Source organism: Cherax quadricarinatus, chromosome 5, assembly GCF_038502225.1.
Source record: "Cherax quadricarinatus isolate ZL_2023a chromosome 5, ASM3850222v1, whole genome shotgun sequence".
NCBI classification, from domain to species: Eukaryota; Metazoa; Arthropoda; class Malacostraca; order Decapoda; family Parastacidae; genus Cherax; species Cherax quadricarinatus.
In genome coordinates this window covers 5744124-5757896 of record NC_091296.1, presented here as the reverse complement: position 1 = coordinate 5757896, position 13773 = coordinate 5744124, and the positions used below count along the sequence as shown (strand labels likewise).

The 13773-nt window shown below is 40.4% G+C and overlaps 1 protein-coding gene across 5 annotated transcripts in view; it reads left to right on the top strand.

Annotated features, from left to right (window-relative positions):
- The window catches only part of LOC128684942 (circadian locomoter output cycles protein kaput), a 136833-nt gene that overhangs the window by 79315 nt on the left and 43745 nt on the right, over positions 1-13773 (top strand). For all 5 annotated transcript variants that reach the window (XM_070099497.1, XM_070099505.1, XM_070099509.1 and 2 more), the window contains 2 exons: positions 7630-7746; positions 12816-12945. In XM_070099497.1, the coding sequence (XP_069955598.1) occupies positions 7630-7746; positions 12816-12945 (247 nt within the window). The remainder of the gene's footprint in view (positions 1-7629; positions 7747-12815; positions 12946-13773) is intronic.

The following is a 13773-nucleotide window of genomic DNA, read 5'->3' as shown; positions in this document are numbered from 1 at the left end:
ACCTTCTCTTAGCTGGAGACTTCAACATCAACCTTGGCTTACTAGATGATCAGCCTGTAACTGATTTCATCAACAATATGAACAACACACTTCTCATACCAACAATAACTAAACCAACCAGGCTCACTGAGACAAGTGCAACCATAATAGACCACATATGGACCAATATACTAGCCCCCCTTAAATCAGGGATAATCACAGATAGCACTACAGACCACTACCCTACCTTCCTCCTGACAAACATTAGTAAACCACCACTTGAATACAACAAAGTCTCATTTAGACTCCATGACGAGGCCTCAATAAGGAAGTTCACAGCTGACCTAGAGATTGTTGACTGGTCTACAGAATTCTCCAAGGCCAATGGTATTGATGACTGGACAGACATTTTTCTTAACAAATTACTTAGACTATACAACAAACATTGTCCTATAAAAACGAAACAGATCACAAACAAACGGCTTGGTTGCCCATGGCTAACCAGCACCATTCTGAAATCCATTGACAAGAAACACCAATATGAAAAGCAATATAGACAGGGCTTAATACACAAAGATATTCTTAAACACTATTCATCAGTTCTCACCAAAGTAATAAAGAAAGCCAAACAACTATACTACTCCAGTAGATTCACAGACACTAGAGTAGGTAGTAGGTTGGTAGACAGCAACCACCCAGGGAAGTACTACCGTCCTGCCAGATGACTGTGAAACAGAAACCTGTAACTGTTTTGCATGATGGTAGGATTGCTGGTTTCTTTTTCTGTCTCATAAACACGCTAGATAACAGGGATATCTTGCTACTCCTACTTACACTTTGGTCACACTTCACAGACATGCACATGCATATATATATACATACATCTAGGTTTTTCTCCTTTTTCTAAATAGCTCTTGTTCCTCTTTATTTTTTCTATTGTCCATGGGGAAGTGGAAAAGAATCTTTCCTCCGTAAGCCATGCGTGTCGTATGAGGCGACTAAAATGCCGGGAGCAATGGGCTAGTAACCCCTTCTCCTGTAGACATTTACTAAAAAAGAGAAGAAGAAAAACTTTATAAAACTGGGATGCTTAAATGTGCGTGGATGTAGTGCGGATGACAAGAAACAGAGGATTGCTGATGTTATGAATGAAAAGAAGTTGGATGTCCTGGCCCTAAGCGAAACAAAGCTGAAGGGGGTAGGGGAGTTTCGGTGGGGGGAAATAAATGGGATTAAATCTGGAGTATCTGAGAGAGTTAGAGCAAAGGAAGGGGTAGCAGTAATGTTGAATGATCAGTTATGGAAGGAGAAAAGAGAATATGAATGCGTAAATTCAAGAATTATGTGGATTAAAGTAAAGGTTGGATGCGAGAAGTGGGTCATAATAAGCGTGTATGCACCTGGAGAAGAGAGGAATGCAGAGGAGAGAGAGAGAGATTTTGGGAGATGTTAAGTGAATGTATAGGAGCCTTTGAACCAAGTGAGAGAGTAATTGTGGTAGGGGACCTGAATGCTAAAGTAGGAGAAACTTTTAGAGAGGGTGTGGTAGGTAAGTTTGGGGTACCAGGTGTAAATGATAATGGGAGCCCTTTGATTGAACTTTGTATAGAAAGGGGTTTAGTTATAGGTAATACATATTTTAAGAAAAAGAGGATAAATAAGTATACAAGATATGATGTAGGGCGAAATGACAGTAGTTTGTTGGATTATGTATTGGTAGATAAAAGACTGGAGTAGACTTCAGGATGTACATGTTTATAGAGGGGCCACAGATATATCAGATCACTTTCTAGTTGTAGCTACACTGAGAGTAAAAGGTAGATAGGATACAAGGAGAATAGAAGCATCAGGGAAGAGAGAGGTGAAGGTTTATAAACTAAAAGAGGAGGCAGTTAGGGTAAGATATAAACAGCTATTGGAGGATAGATGGGCTAATGAGAGCATAGGCAATGGGGTCGAAGAGGTATGGGGTAGGTTTAAAAATGTAGTGTTCAAGTGTTCAGCAGAAGTTTGTGGTTACAGGAAAGTGGGTACGGGAGGGAAGAGGAGCGATTGGTGGAATCATGATGTGAAGAGAGTAGTAAGGGAGAAAAAGTTAGCATATGAGAAGTTTTTACAAAGTAGAAGTGATGCAAGGAGGGAAGAGTATATGGAGAAAAAGAGAGAGGTTAAGAGAGTGGTGAAGCAATGTAAAAAGAGAGCAAATGAGAGAGTGGGTGAGATGTTATCAACAAATTTTGTTGAAAATAAGAAAAAGTTTTGGAGTGAGATTAACAAGTTAAGAAAGCCTAGAGAACAAATGGATCTGTCAGTTAAAAATAGGAGAGAAGAGTTATTAAATGGAGAGTTAGAGGTATTGGGAAGATGGAGGGAATATTTTGAGGAATTGTTAAATGTTGATGAAGATAGGGAAGCTGTGATTTCGTGTATAGGGCAAGTAGGAATGACATCTTGTAGGAGTGAGGAAGAGCCAGTTGTGAGTGTGGGGGAAGTTCGTGAGGCAGTAGGTAAAATGAAAGTGGGTAAGGCTGCCGGAATTGATGGGAAAAAGATAGAAATGTTAAAAGCAGGTGGGGATATAGTTTTGGAGTGGTTGGTGCAATTATTTAATAAATGTATGGAAGAGGGTAAGGTACCTAGGGATTGGCAGAGAGCATGCATAGTTCCTTTGTATAAAGGCAAAGGGGATAAAAGAGAGTGCAAAAATTATAGGGGGATAAGTCTGTTGAGTATACCTGGCAAAGTGTATGGTAGAGTTATTATTGAAAGAATTAAGAGTGAGACGGAGAATAGGATAGCAGATGAACAAGGAGGCTTTAGGAAAGGTAGGGGGTGTGTGGACCAGGTGTTTACAGTGAAACATATAAGTGAACAGTATTTAGATAAGGCTAAAGAGGTCTTTGTGGCATTTATGGATTTGGAAAAGGCGTATGACAGGGTGGATAGGGGGGCAATGTGGCAGATGTTGCAGGTGTATGGTGTAGGAGGTAGGTTACTGAAAGCAGTGAACAGTTTTTACGAGGATAGTGAGGCTCAAGTTAGAGTATGTAGGAAAGAGGGAAATTATTTCCCAGTAAAAGTGGGCCTTAGACAGGGATGTGTGATGTCACCGTGGTTTGTTTAATATATTTATAGATGGGGTTGTAAGAGAAGTAAATGCGAAGGTCTTGGCAAGAGGCGTGGAGTTAAAAGATAAAGAATCACACATAAAGTGGGAGTTGTCACAGTTGCTCTTTGCTGATGACACTGTGCTCTTGGGAGATTCTGAAGAGAAGTTGCAGAGATTGGTGGATAAATTTGGTAGGGTGTGCAAAAGAAGAAAATTGAAAGTGAATACAGGAAAGAGTAAGGTTATGAGGATAACAAAAAGATTAGGTGATGAAAGATTGGATATCAGATTGGAGGGAGAGAGTATGGAGGAGGTGAATGTATTCAGATATTTGGGAGTGGACGTGTCAGTGGATGGGTCTATGAAAGATGAGGTGAATCATAGAATTGAGGGAAAAAGGGTGAGTGGTGCACTTAGGAGTCTGTGGAGACAAAGAACTTTGTCCTTGGAGGCAAAGAGGGGAATGTATGAGAGTATAGTTTTACCAACGCTCTTATATGGGTGTGAAGCATGGGTGATGAATGTTGCAGCGAGGAGAAGGCTGGAGGCAGTAGAGATGTCATGTCTGAGAGCAATGTGTGGTGTGAATATAATGCAGAGAATTCGTAGTTTGGAAGTTAGGAGGAGGTGCGGATTACCAAAACTGTTGTCCAGAGGGCTGAGGAAGGGTTGTTGAGGTGGTTCGGACATGTGGAGAGAATGGAGCGAAACAGAATAACTTCAAGAGTGTATCAGTCTGTAGTGGAAGGAAGGCGGGGTAGGGGTCGGCCTAGGAAAGGTTGGAGGGAGGGGGTAAAGGAGGTTTTGTGTGCGAGGGGCTTGGACTTCCAGCAGGCATGCGTGAGCGTGTTTGATAGGAGTGAATGGAGACAAATGGTTTTTAATACTTGACGTGCTGTTGGAGTGTGAGCAAAGTAACATTTATGAAGGGGTTCAGGGAAACCGGCAGGCCGGACTTGAGTCCTGGAGATGGGAAGTACAGTGCCTGCACTCTGAAGGAGGGGTGTTAATGTTGCAGTTTAAAAACTGTAGTGTAAAGCACCCTTCTGGCAAGACAGTGATGGAATGAATGATGGTGAAAGTTTTTCTTTTTCGGGCCACCCTGCCTTGGTGGGAATCGGCCTGTGTGATAATAAAAAAAAAAATAAAAAATAGAGGAGATATAAAAAAGACCTGGAAAACACTCTCTCAGATTCTAGGGACCCACAAACTAAAAAAAAACAAGAATATTGTCCTAACTAAACCTAATGAAACACCACTACATCCCACTGACACAGCTAACAAGATAAACGACTTCTTCTCGACCATAGGATCTAATCTCGCTAATAAAATCCCACATACCAATGCCCATGCCGGGGACTACCTAGATGGGAATTTCCCAAATTCCTTCTATCTTGCACGAACTGAGCCCTCGGAAGTCACCGAGATTATAAAGTCACTTAAAAACAACTCAGGGAATCTGTCTAATGTCCCACCATTACTGTACAAGCGAGCGGCCCATATCCTTTCGCATGCTATTTCATTACTTTTTAACAAGTCACTAGAAACTAGCACCTTCCCGAAACTACTCAAGATGGCAAGGGTTACACCAATACATAAAGGTGGTGACCCTACAGACTTAAACAACTATAGCCCAATATCAAACTTACCATTGCTATCCAAAATCTTTGAGAAACTCATGCACAGGAGACTATATTCATTTATAACAGCACAAAACATACTCAACCCCTGCCAATTTGGATTCAGGAAAAATAAAAGCACTAATGATGCAATCATAAAAATGCTAGATCTGCTTTACACAGCATTGGAAAATAAGGAATATCCACTAGGAATTTTTATTGACCTAAAAAAAGCTTTTGGCACAGTAGACCACGACATCCTACTCCACAAACTTGACCATTACGGTATAAGAGGCCATGCGCTTGCTTATTTCAAATCTTACCTTACTAATAGGTATCAGTATGTCACCATTAAAGACACAGCATCAACAACACGGCCACTTGATACTGGAGTTCCGCAGGAAAGTGTCCTTGGTCCCCTGCTCTTCCTCATATACATCAATGATCTTCCAAACATATCCCAACACCTGAAACCCATTCTCTTTGCTGATGACACGACTTATGTCATCTCTCACCCTAATCTTGCCACCCTCAACACCATTGTTAATGAGGAGCTGATCAAAATATCGACTTGGATGACAGCTAATAAACTTACGCTTAACACTGACATAACCTACTATATTATGTTTGGTAGCAGAGCAGGAGATGCACAAATTAACATTAAGACTGACAACACTCTAATTACCAGACATAATGAGGGCAAATTCCTAGGCCTATACCTTGACAACAACCTGAATTTCAGCACCCATATCCAACACATAACCAAAAAAGTATCCAAAATGGTTGGGATCCTCTCCAAGATACGATACTATGTGCCGCAAAATGCCCTTCTCACACTATACCACTCACTTATTTATCCATACCTCACCTATGCTATTTGTGCTTGGGGATCAACTGCAGCAACACACCTAAAGCCAATAGTAACCCAACAAAAAGCTGCAGTAAGAATAATCACTAAATCCCATCCCTGGCAACACCTCCCCCCCCCCCACTCTTCATAGATCTAAACTTACTCCCTGTTCAGTACATCCACACTTACTACTGTGCAATCTACATCTACAGGACCTTAAACTCCAATATCAACCTTGACCTAAAACGCTTTCTTGATAGTTGTGACAGAACCCACAGGCATAACACCAGACACAAACATCTCTACGACATTCCCCGCATCCGACTAAACCTTTACAAAAATTCAATGTATGTCAAAGGCTCTAAAATCTGGAACACCCTACCTGAGAACTCTAGAACTGCAGACACATTCATCACACTTCAAAACTACCATTAGAAAACATCTTATCTCCCTGATACACCCCATCAACTAACTATGCGAATACCACCTGGTGGTTCACACTTACACTCACCCATTTGACCATAAACAGAAATATTAATCTCAATCTTAAAATAATGAATCCTATGATACTCCAATACTGAAACTATGTACTGTGCCAAAACAAAAGCATTCACATTGCTAAACTCACAAACTAGTATTTAGTCACTTAGCCATAATACCAACTTACCTCATAATTTGTAATATGTATTTTAAAATAAAGAATTAAACTAAGTCTGCCCGAAATGCCTAGCCATGCTAGGCGTTCTAGTGGTACACTCTGTAATCATTATTTAACTACATGTAAACCACACAACAACCAAATTCTGTAAATTCAACATTGTAATCTTTATAGAGAATAAACTTTGAATTTGAATTTGAAAATTGCCAAATTCTGAAAACTTTATTGGATAGTTGAAATTGGTAGATGGGTGGTTTCTTGTACTCATTCAATAGAAAAAATGGAGTTCTAGCGAAATAGTTATGATTTTTGTCAACTGGTACATTGGAATTGGCCGAAAATAGGGCCAACAGGCCTGCTGCAGTGTTCCTCCATTCTTATGTTCTTACGTTCTTAAATTGCTGATGTGTAAACATCGTTGAGACTGCTAACTTCATAAGTTTTCCATCAAATTTCATACTTTTGGTGTTATTATGATCAGGAAAAATTTCTCTATCATTTCATAAGAAAAAATAATTTTTTTTTTTCAAAAAATTTCCAACCCTGAGTTTAGGAGAAGGCCTGGTGACCCTTAAAGGGTTAAGTAACCTGAGTCTCTTGAAAAGTGGAGTGATGTGTTGTCTGGTGCAGGAATTGGTGATCATCTGCACAGCAGCTTTTTGTTGGGTTATTAATGGTTTAAGGTGATTAGTCACAGTAGAAGCCTAAGCACAAATACCATAGGTGAGGTAAGGGTAGATTAGAGAGTGGTATAATGTAAGTACAGTGGACCCCCGGTTAACGATATTTTTTCATTCCAGAAGTATGTTCAGGTGCCAGTACTGACCGAATTCGTTCCCATAAGGAATATTGTGAAGTAGATTATTCCATTTCAGACCCCCAAACATACACATACAAACGCACTTACTTAAATACACTTACATAATTGGTCGCATTGGGAGGTGATCGTTAAGCCGGGGTCCACTGTAGTGCCTTTTGGGATATATAGTATCGTATCTTGGAGAAGAATTCTCAGTTCTAACGGTGAGAGCCACACCAAGGGCTGTGAAATGTCTTTGATGAATACACGTCAGCTACAGCTCAGGGGAGGGGAGGCGGGATGTCACATGAACTATGATGTCGGTACTATTCTGCCATGATAGCGATGCAGGGAATGATGATGGATGTGTTGCCATTTTTGGGGGGGTTACCGAACCTCTGTGGGAGATGAATGGTGCGTTAAAAAAAAATCCTTATTCTTAGAAAAATTGTGGGTGTAGGTGTGGTACACAGGAGTGATACATAGGTGTGGTACATAGGTGTGGTACATAGGTGTTTCTAGAATATATTTTCACTAAGCTCATATTCCTCTCAATATTTTAGGTAATTAAAATGAATGGCTTTGCTTTAATATATCCCATGTCTTCCTTTTCAGAAAAATACACAGTTGCGATACATTTGAAGCGTGGAACAATACACACCTCAGACAGCATACAGTATGAACGAGTACATTTAACTGGGTATTTCGAGCGATACAATTGTCCTAGTGAAGGTGAGTCAGGACACTTATAACTTCTTTTCTTCTTCATGTTTGTCTTCTTGTTTTTCCTCTTGGTCTTCGTCTTCTGCTTCATCTTCTTTGTCTTCTTCCTTGTCTCCTTCTTCATCTCCTCCTCCTCCTTCATCTTCTTTGTCTTCTTCACCTTTTGCTTGATCTCCCTCCTCATCATCTTCGTCTTCTTCTTTTTGTTCTTCATTAAAATCAGATTCATCTGCATCATTGTTACAATGCACAAATAACCCGCTCATAAAAGAGAGAAGCTTACGACGACGTTTCGGTCCGACTTGGACCATTGACAAAGTCACACAGTGATTGTTTTGCCTCTTGATGTGATTGTTTCACCCCTTGATGTGATTGTTTCACCCCTTGATGCAAGTGATTGTTTCACCCCTTGATGTGATTGTTTCACCCCTTGATGTGATTGTTTCACCCCTTGATGCAAGTGATTGTTTCACCCCTTGATGTGATTGTTTCACCCCTTGATGTGAGTGATTGTTTTGCCCCTTGATGTGATTGTTTCACCCCTTGATGTGATTGTTTCACCCCTTGATATGAGTGATTGTTTCACCCCTTGATGTGATTGTTTCACCCCTTGATGTGATTGTTTTGCCCCTTGATGTGATTGTTTCACCCCTTAATGTGAGTGATTGTTTTGCCCCTTGATGTGTACACATGCATAAGATCTATTGCTGCTCATGAGATCCAGTGCTGCTTATGCGAACACATGATAATAATATTTGTTAATAATATTAACAAATTTGTTAATCTTCTTCTTTCAACAAAGCGGCCGCATCCCACCAAGGCAGGGTGGTTCAAAAAGAAAAACAAAAGTTTCTCTTTTCAAATTTAGTAATTTATACAAGAGAAGGGGCTACTAGCTCCTTGGTAAATTTGTTAATTTTTTTTTTTTTAACAAGTCGGCCGTCTCCCACCGAGGCAGGGTGACCCAAAAAAAGAAAGAAAATCCCCAAAAAGAAAATACTTTCATCATCATTCAACACTTTCACCTCACTCACACATAATCACTGTTTTTGCAGAGGTGCTCAGTATACAACAGTTTAGAAGTATACATATGTATAAAAATACACAATATACCCCTCCAAACTGCCAATATCCCAAACCCCTCCTTTAGAGTGCAGGCATTGTATGTACTTCCCATTTCCAGGACTCATGTTCGGCTATATAATATAACCGGCTTCCCTGAATCCCTTCACTAAATATTACCCTGCTCACACTCCAACAGCTTGTCAGGTCCCAAATACCATTCATCTCCATTCAGTCCTATCTAACACGCTCACGCACTCCTGCTGGAAGTCCAAGCCCCTCGCCCACAACACCTCCCTTATCCCTTCCTTCCAACCTTTTCGAGGACGACCCCTACCCCATCTTCCTTCCCCTACAGATTTATACGCTCTCCATGTCATTCTACTTTGATCCATTCTCTCTAGATGACCAAACCACCTCAACAAACCCTCTTCAGCCCTCTGACTAATACTTTTATTTACTCCTAATTTCCACACTCTGAATTTTCTGCATAATATTTACACAACACATTGCCCTTAGACAGGACATCTCCACTGCCTCCAACCACCTCGCTGCTGCATTTACAACCCAAGCTTCACACCCATATAAGAGTGTTGGTACTACTATACTTTCATGCATTCCCTTCTTTGCCTCCACAGATAACGTTTTTTGTCTCCACATATACCTCAATGTGCTGCTCGCCTTTTTTTCCTCATCAATTCTATGATTAATCTCATCCTTCATAAATCCATCTGTCGACACGTCAACTCCCAAATATCTGAAAACATTCACTTCTTCCATACTCCTTCTTCCCAATTTGATATCCAATTTTTCTTTATCTAAATCATTTGATACCCTCATCACCTTACTCTTTTCTATGTTCACTTTCAACTTTCTACCTTTACACACACTCCCAAACTTGTCTACTAACCTTTGCAATTTTTCTTTAGAATCTCCAAAAAGCAACTGTGTCAATTCCCATTTTGTATTTGATTCCCCATAATTTAATCCCACCCCTCTCCCGAACACCCTAGCATTTACTTCTTTTACAACCCCATCTATAAATATATTAAACAACCATGGTGACATTACACATCCCTGTCTAAGACCTACTTTTACTGGGAAGTAGTCTCCCTCTCTTCTACACACCCTAACCTGAGTCTCACTATCCTCATAAAAACTCTTTACAGCATTTAGTAACTTACCACGTATTCCATATACTTGCAACGTCTGCCAATTGCTCCCCTATCCACTCTATCATATGCCTTTTCTAAATCCATAAATGCAATAAAAACTTCCCTACCTTTATCTAAATACTGTTCACATATATGCTTTGTGGCATTTATGGATTTGGAAAAGGCGTATGACAGGGTGGATAGGGGGGCAATGTGGCAGATGTTGCAAGTGTATGGTGTAGGAGGTAGGTTACTGAAAGCAGTGAAGAGTTTTTACGAGGATAGTGAGGCTCAAGTTAGAGTATGTAGGAAAGAGGGAAATTTTTTCCCAGTAAAAGTAGGCCTTAGACAAGGATGTGTGATGTCACCGTGGTTGTTTAATATATTTATAGATGGGGTTGTAAGAGAAGTAAATGCGAGGGTCTTGGCAAGAGGCGTGGAGTTAAAAGATAAAGAATCACACACAAAGTGGGAGTTGTCACAGCTGCTCTTTGCCGATGACACTGTGCTCTTGGGAGATTCTGAAGAGAAGTTGCAGAGATTGGTGGATGAATTTGGTAGGGTGTGCAAAAGAAGAAAATTAAAGGTGAATACAGGAAAGAGTAAGGTTATGAGGATAACAAAAAGATTAGGTGATGAAAGATTGAATATCAGATTGGAGGGAGAGAGTATGGAGGAGGTGAACGTATTCAGATATTTGGGAGTGGACGTGTCAGCGGATGGGTCTATGAAAGATGAGGTGAATCATAGAATTGATGAGGGAAAAAGAGTGAGTGGTGCACTTAGGAGTCTGTGGAGACAAAGAACTTTGTCCTTGGAGGCAAAGAGGGGAATGTATGAGAGTATAGTTTTACCAACGCTCTTATATGGGTGTGAAGCGTGGGTGATGAATGTTGCAGCGAGGAGAAGGCTGGAGGCAGTGGAGATGTCATGTCTGAGGGCAATGTGTGGTGTGAATATAATGCAGAGAATTCGTAGTTTGGAAGTTAGGAGGAGGTGCGGGATTACCAAAACTGTTGTCCAGAGGGCTGAGGAAGGGTTGTTGAGGTGGTTCGGACATGTAGAGAGAATGGAGCGAAACAGAATGACTTCAAGAGTGTATCAGTCTGTAGTGGAAGGAAGGCGGGGTAGGGGTCGGCCTAGGAAGGGTTGGAGGGAGGGGGTAAAGGAGGTTTTGTGTGCGAGGGGCTTGGACTTCCAGCAGGCATGCGTGAGCGTGTTTGATAGGAGTGAATGGAGACAAATGGTTTTTAATACTTGACGTGCTGTTGGAGTGTGAGCAAAGTAACATTTATGAAGGGATTCAGGGAAACCGGCAGGCCGGACTTGAGTCCTGGAGATGGGAAGTACAGTGCCTGCACTCTGAAGGAGGGGTGTTAATGTTGCAGTTTAAAAACTGTAGTGTAAAGCACCCTTCTGGCAAGACAGTGATGGAGTGAATGATGGTGAAAGTTTTTCTTTTTCGGGCCACCCTGCCTTGGTGGGAATCGGCCGGTGTGATAATAAAAAAAATAATAAAAATATATGCTTCAATGTAAACACTTGATCTACGCATCCCCTACCCACTCTAAAACCTCCTTGCTCATCCACAATCCTACATTCTGTCTTACCTCAAATTCTTTCAGTAATAACCACTTTTCCTGGTATACTCAGTAAACTTATTCCTCTATAATTTTTACAATCTCTTTTGTCCCCCCTCCCTTTTATATAAAGGGACTATACATGCTCGCTGCCAATCCCTAGGTACCTTCCCCTCTTTCATACATTTATTAAACAAAAGTACCAACCACTCCAACACTATATCCCCACCCTGCTTTTAACATTTCTGTCATGATCCCATCAGTTCCAGCTGCTTTACCCCCTTTCATTCTACGTAATGCCTCGCGCACCTTCCCCATACTCGCATCCTGTTCTTCTTCACTCCTAAAAGATGGTGTACCTCCCTGGCCAGTGCATGAAATTACCGCCTCCCTTTTTTCATCGACATTTAAAAGTTCCTTAAAATATTCTCGCCATCTACCCAATACCTCCATCTCCCCATCTACTAACTCCGCTACTCTGTTTTTAACTGACAAATCCATTCGTTCTCTAGGCTTTCTTAACTTGTTTAACTCACTCCAAAATTTTTTCTTATTTTCATTAAAATTTCTTGACAGTGCCTCTCCCACTCTATCATCTGCTCTCATTTTGCATTTTCTCACCACTCTCTTCACCTTTCTTTTACTCTCCATATACTCTAATCTTCTTATAACACTTCTGCTTTGTAAAAACCTCTCATAAGCTAACTTTTTCTCTTTTATCATTCCCTTCATCATTCCACCAATCACTCCTCTTTCCTCCTGCACCCACCCTCTTATAACCACAAACTTCTGCCCCACATTCTAATACTGCATTTTTAAAACTATTCCAACCCTCTTCAACCCCCCCACTACTCATACTTGCACCAGCCAACGTATCTGCCAATAGTTGCTTATGTCTCACCCGAACTTCCTCCTCTAGTTTATACACTTTCACCTCCCTCTTACTTGTTGTTGCCATTTTCCTCTTTTCCCATCTATCTCTTATTCTAACTGTAGCTACAACTAAATAATGATCCAATATATCAGTTGCCCCTCTATAAACGTGTACATCCTGGAGCCTACCCATCAACCTTTTATCCACCAATACATAATCTAACAAACTACTTTCATTACGTGCTATATCACACCTTGTATATTTATTTATCCTCTTCTTCATAAAATATGTATTACTTATTACCAAACCTCTTTCTACACATAGCTAAATTAAATGCTCCCCATTTTCATTTACCCCTGGCACCCGAAATTTACCCACTACTGTTACCCAACGAATTTTTATTCACAGATGGAGTGCTCGACTTTAGCTGCAGTGAAGCTGAGGATTCCGTATCTGTGAGTAGTTGTAGTCGAAATGGTGGTGGAGGCTTGTTTCAGAGTTCCCTCGTCCACCCACAAGTGTCTCAGGAAACCACAAAGTAAGTCTCTCAGAATTTTGAATTTGAGAAGGAATGAGAAACTAAGTTGGTGGCCATTAGCTTACATTTCAACATTAAAACTAAAAATGCTTTTTCGATTCTGGAAGAAAAAATATAATACTATGTACAGTGGACCCTCGTTTTTTGTAATTAATCCGTTCCAGAGAGTGTGACTATTATAGAAATTGACAATTTGCGAATCCATTTTCCCCATAAGAAATAATGTAAATCCAATTAATTCGTTCCAGACACCCAGAAGTATCAACAAATTTTTTTTTTACCTTAAAGATAGATTTACATGCGCAAAAGAATGACCATTCAACATGACAGTTACCTTTATTGAAGATTGCTGTTGATGAATGGAAAACAGGGAGGAGGAGAGAGGGAAGAGAGGTTATTATTTGGAAGGGGAATCCCCCTCCATAAGGACTCGAGGTCACTTCAGGGGCCACTTCCCTAGCTTAAATATAGCTTTACATGCAGAAAAGAATGCCAAATAAATGTAGAGCACTAATAAAATGTATAAATGAACATTTAACATCACACTTACCTTTATTGAAGATTCTTGTTGGTGTATGGCAGACGGGGCAGAGGGAGGGAAGGCGAATTTATTGTTGGAGAATATGAAGCTAATATCAACTCTGTGGCTTATTTATCTATCACAATTCAACTAATATAGCATAATAAACAATATTAATAACATAGAACCATGGAATATACTCTAGAATGAATAAAATAAGTCATTATGTATGTCACGAAAGGTGTTGTGTTGTGTTGTGTTGTTGTTGGGTGTATAAGGGCCACTGTGAGCATAAATCGTCCATAATG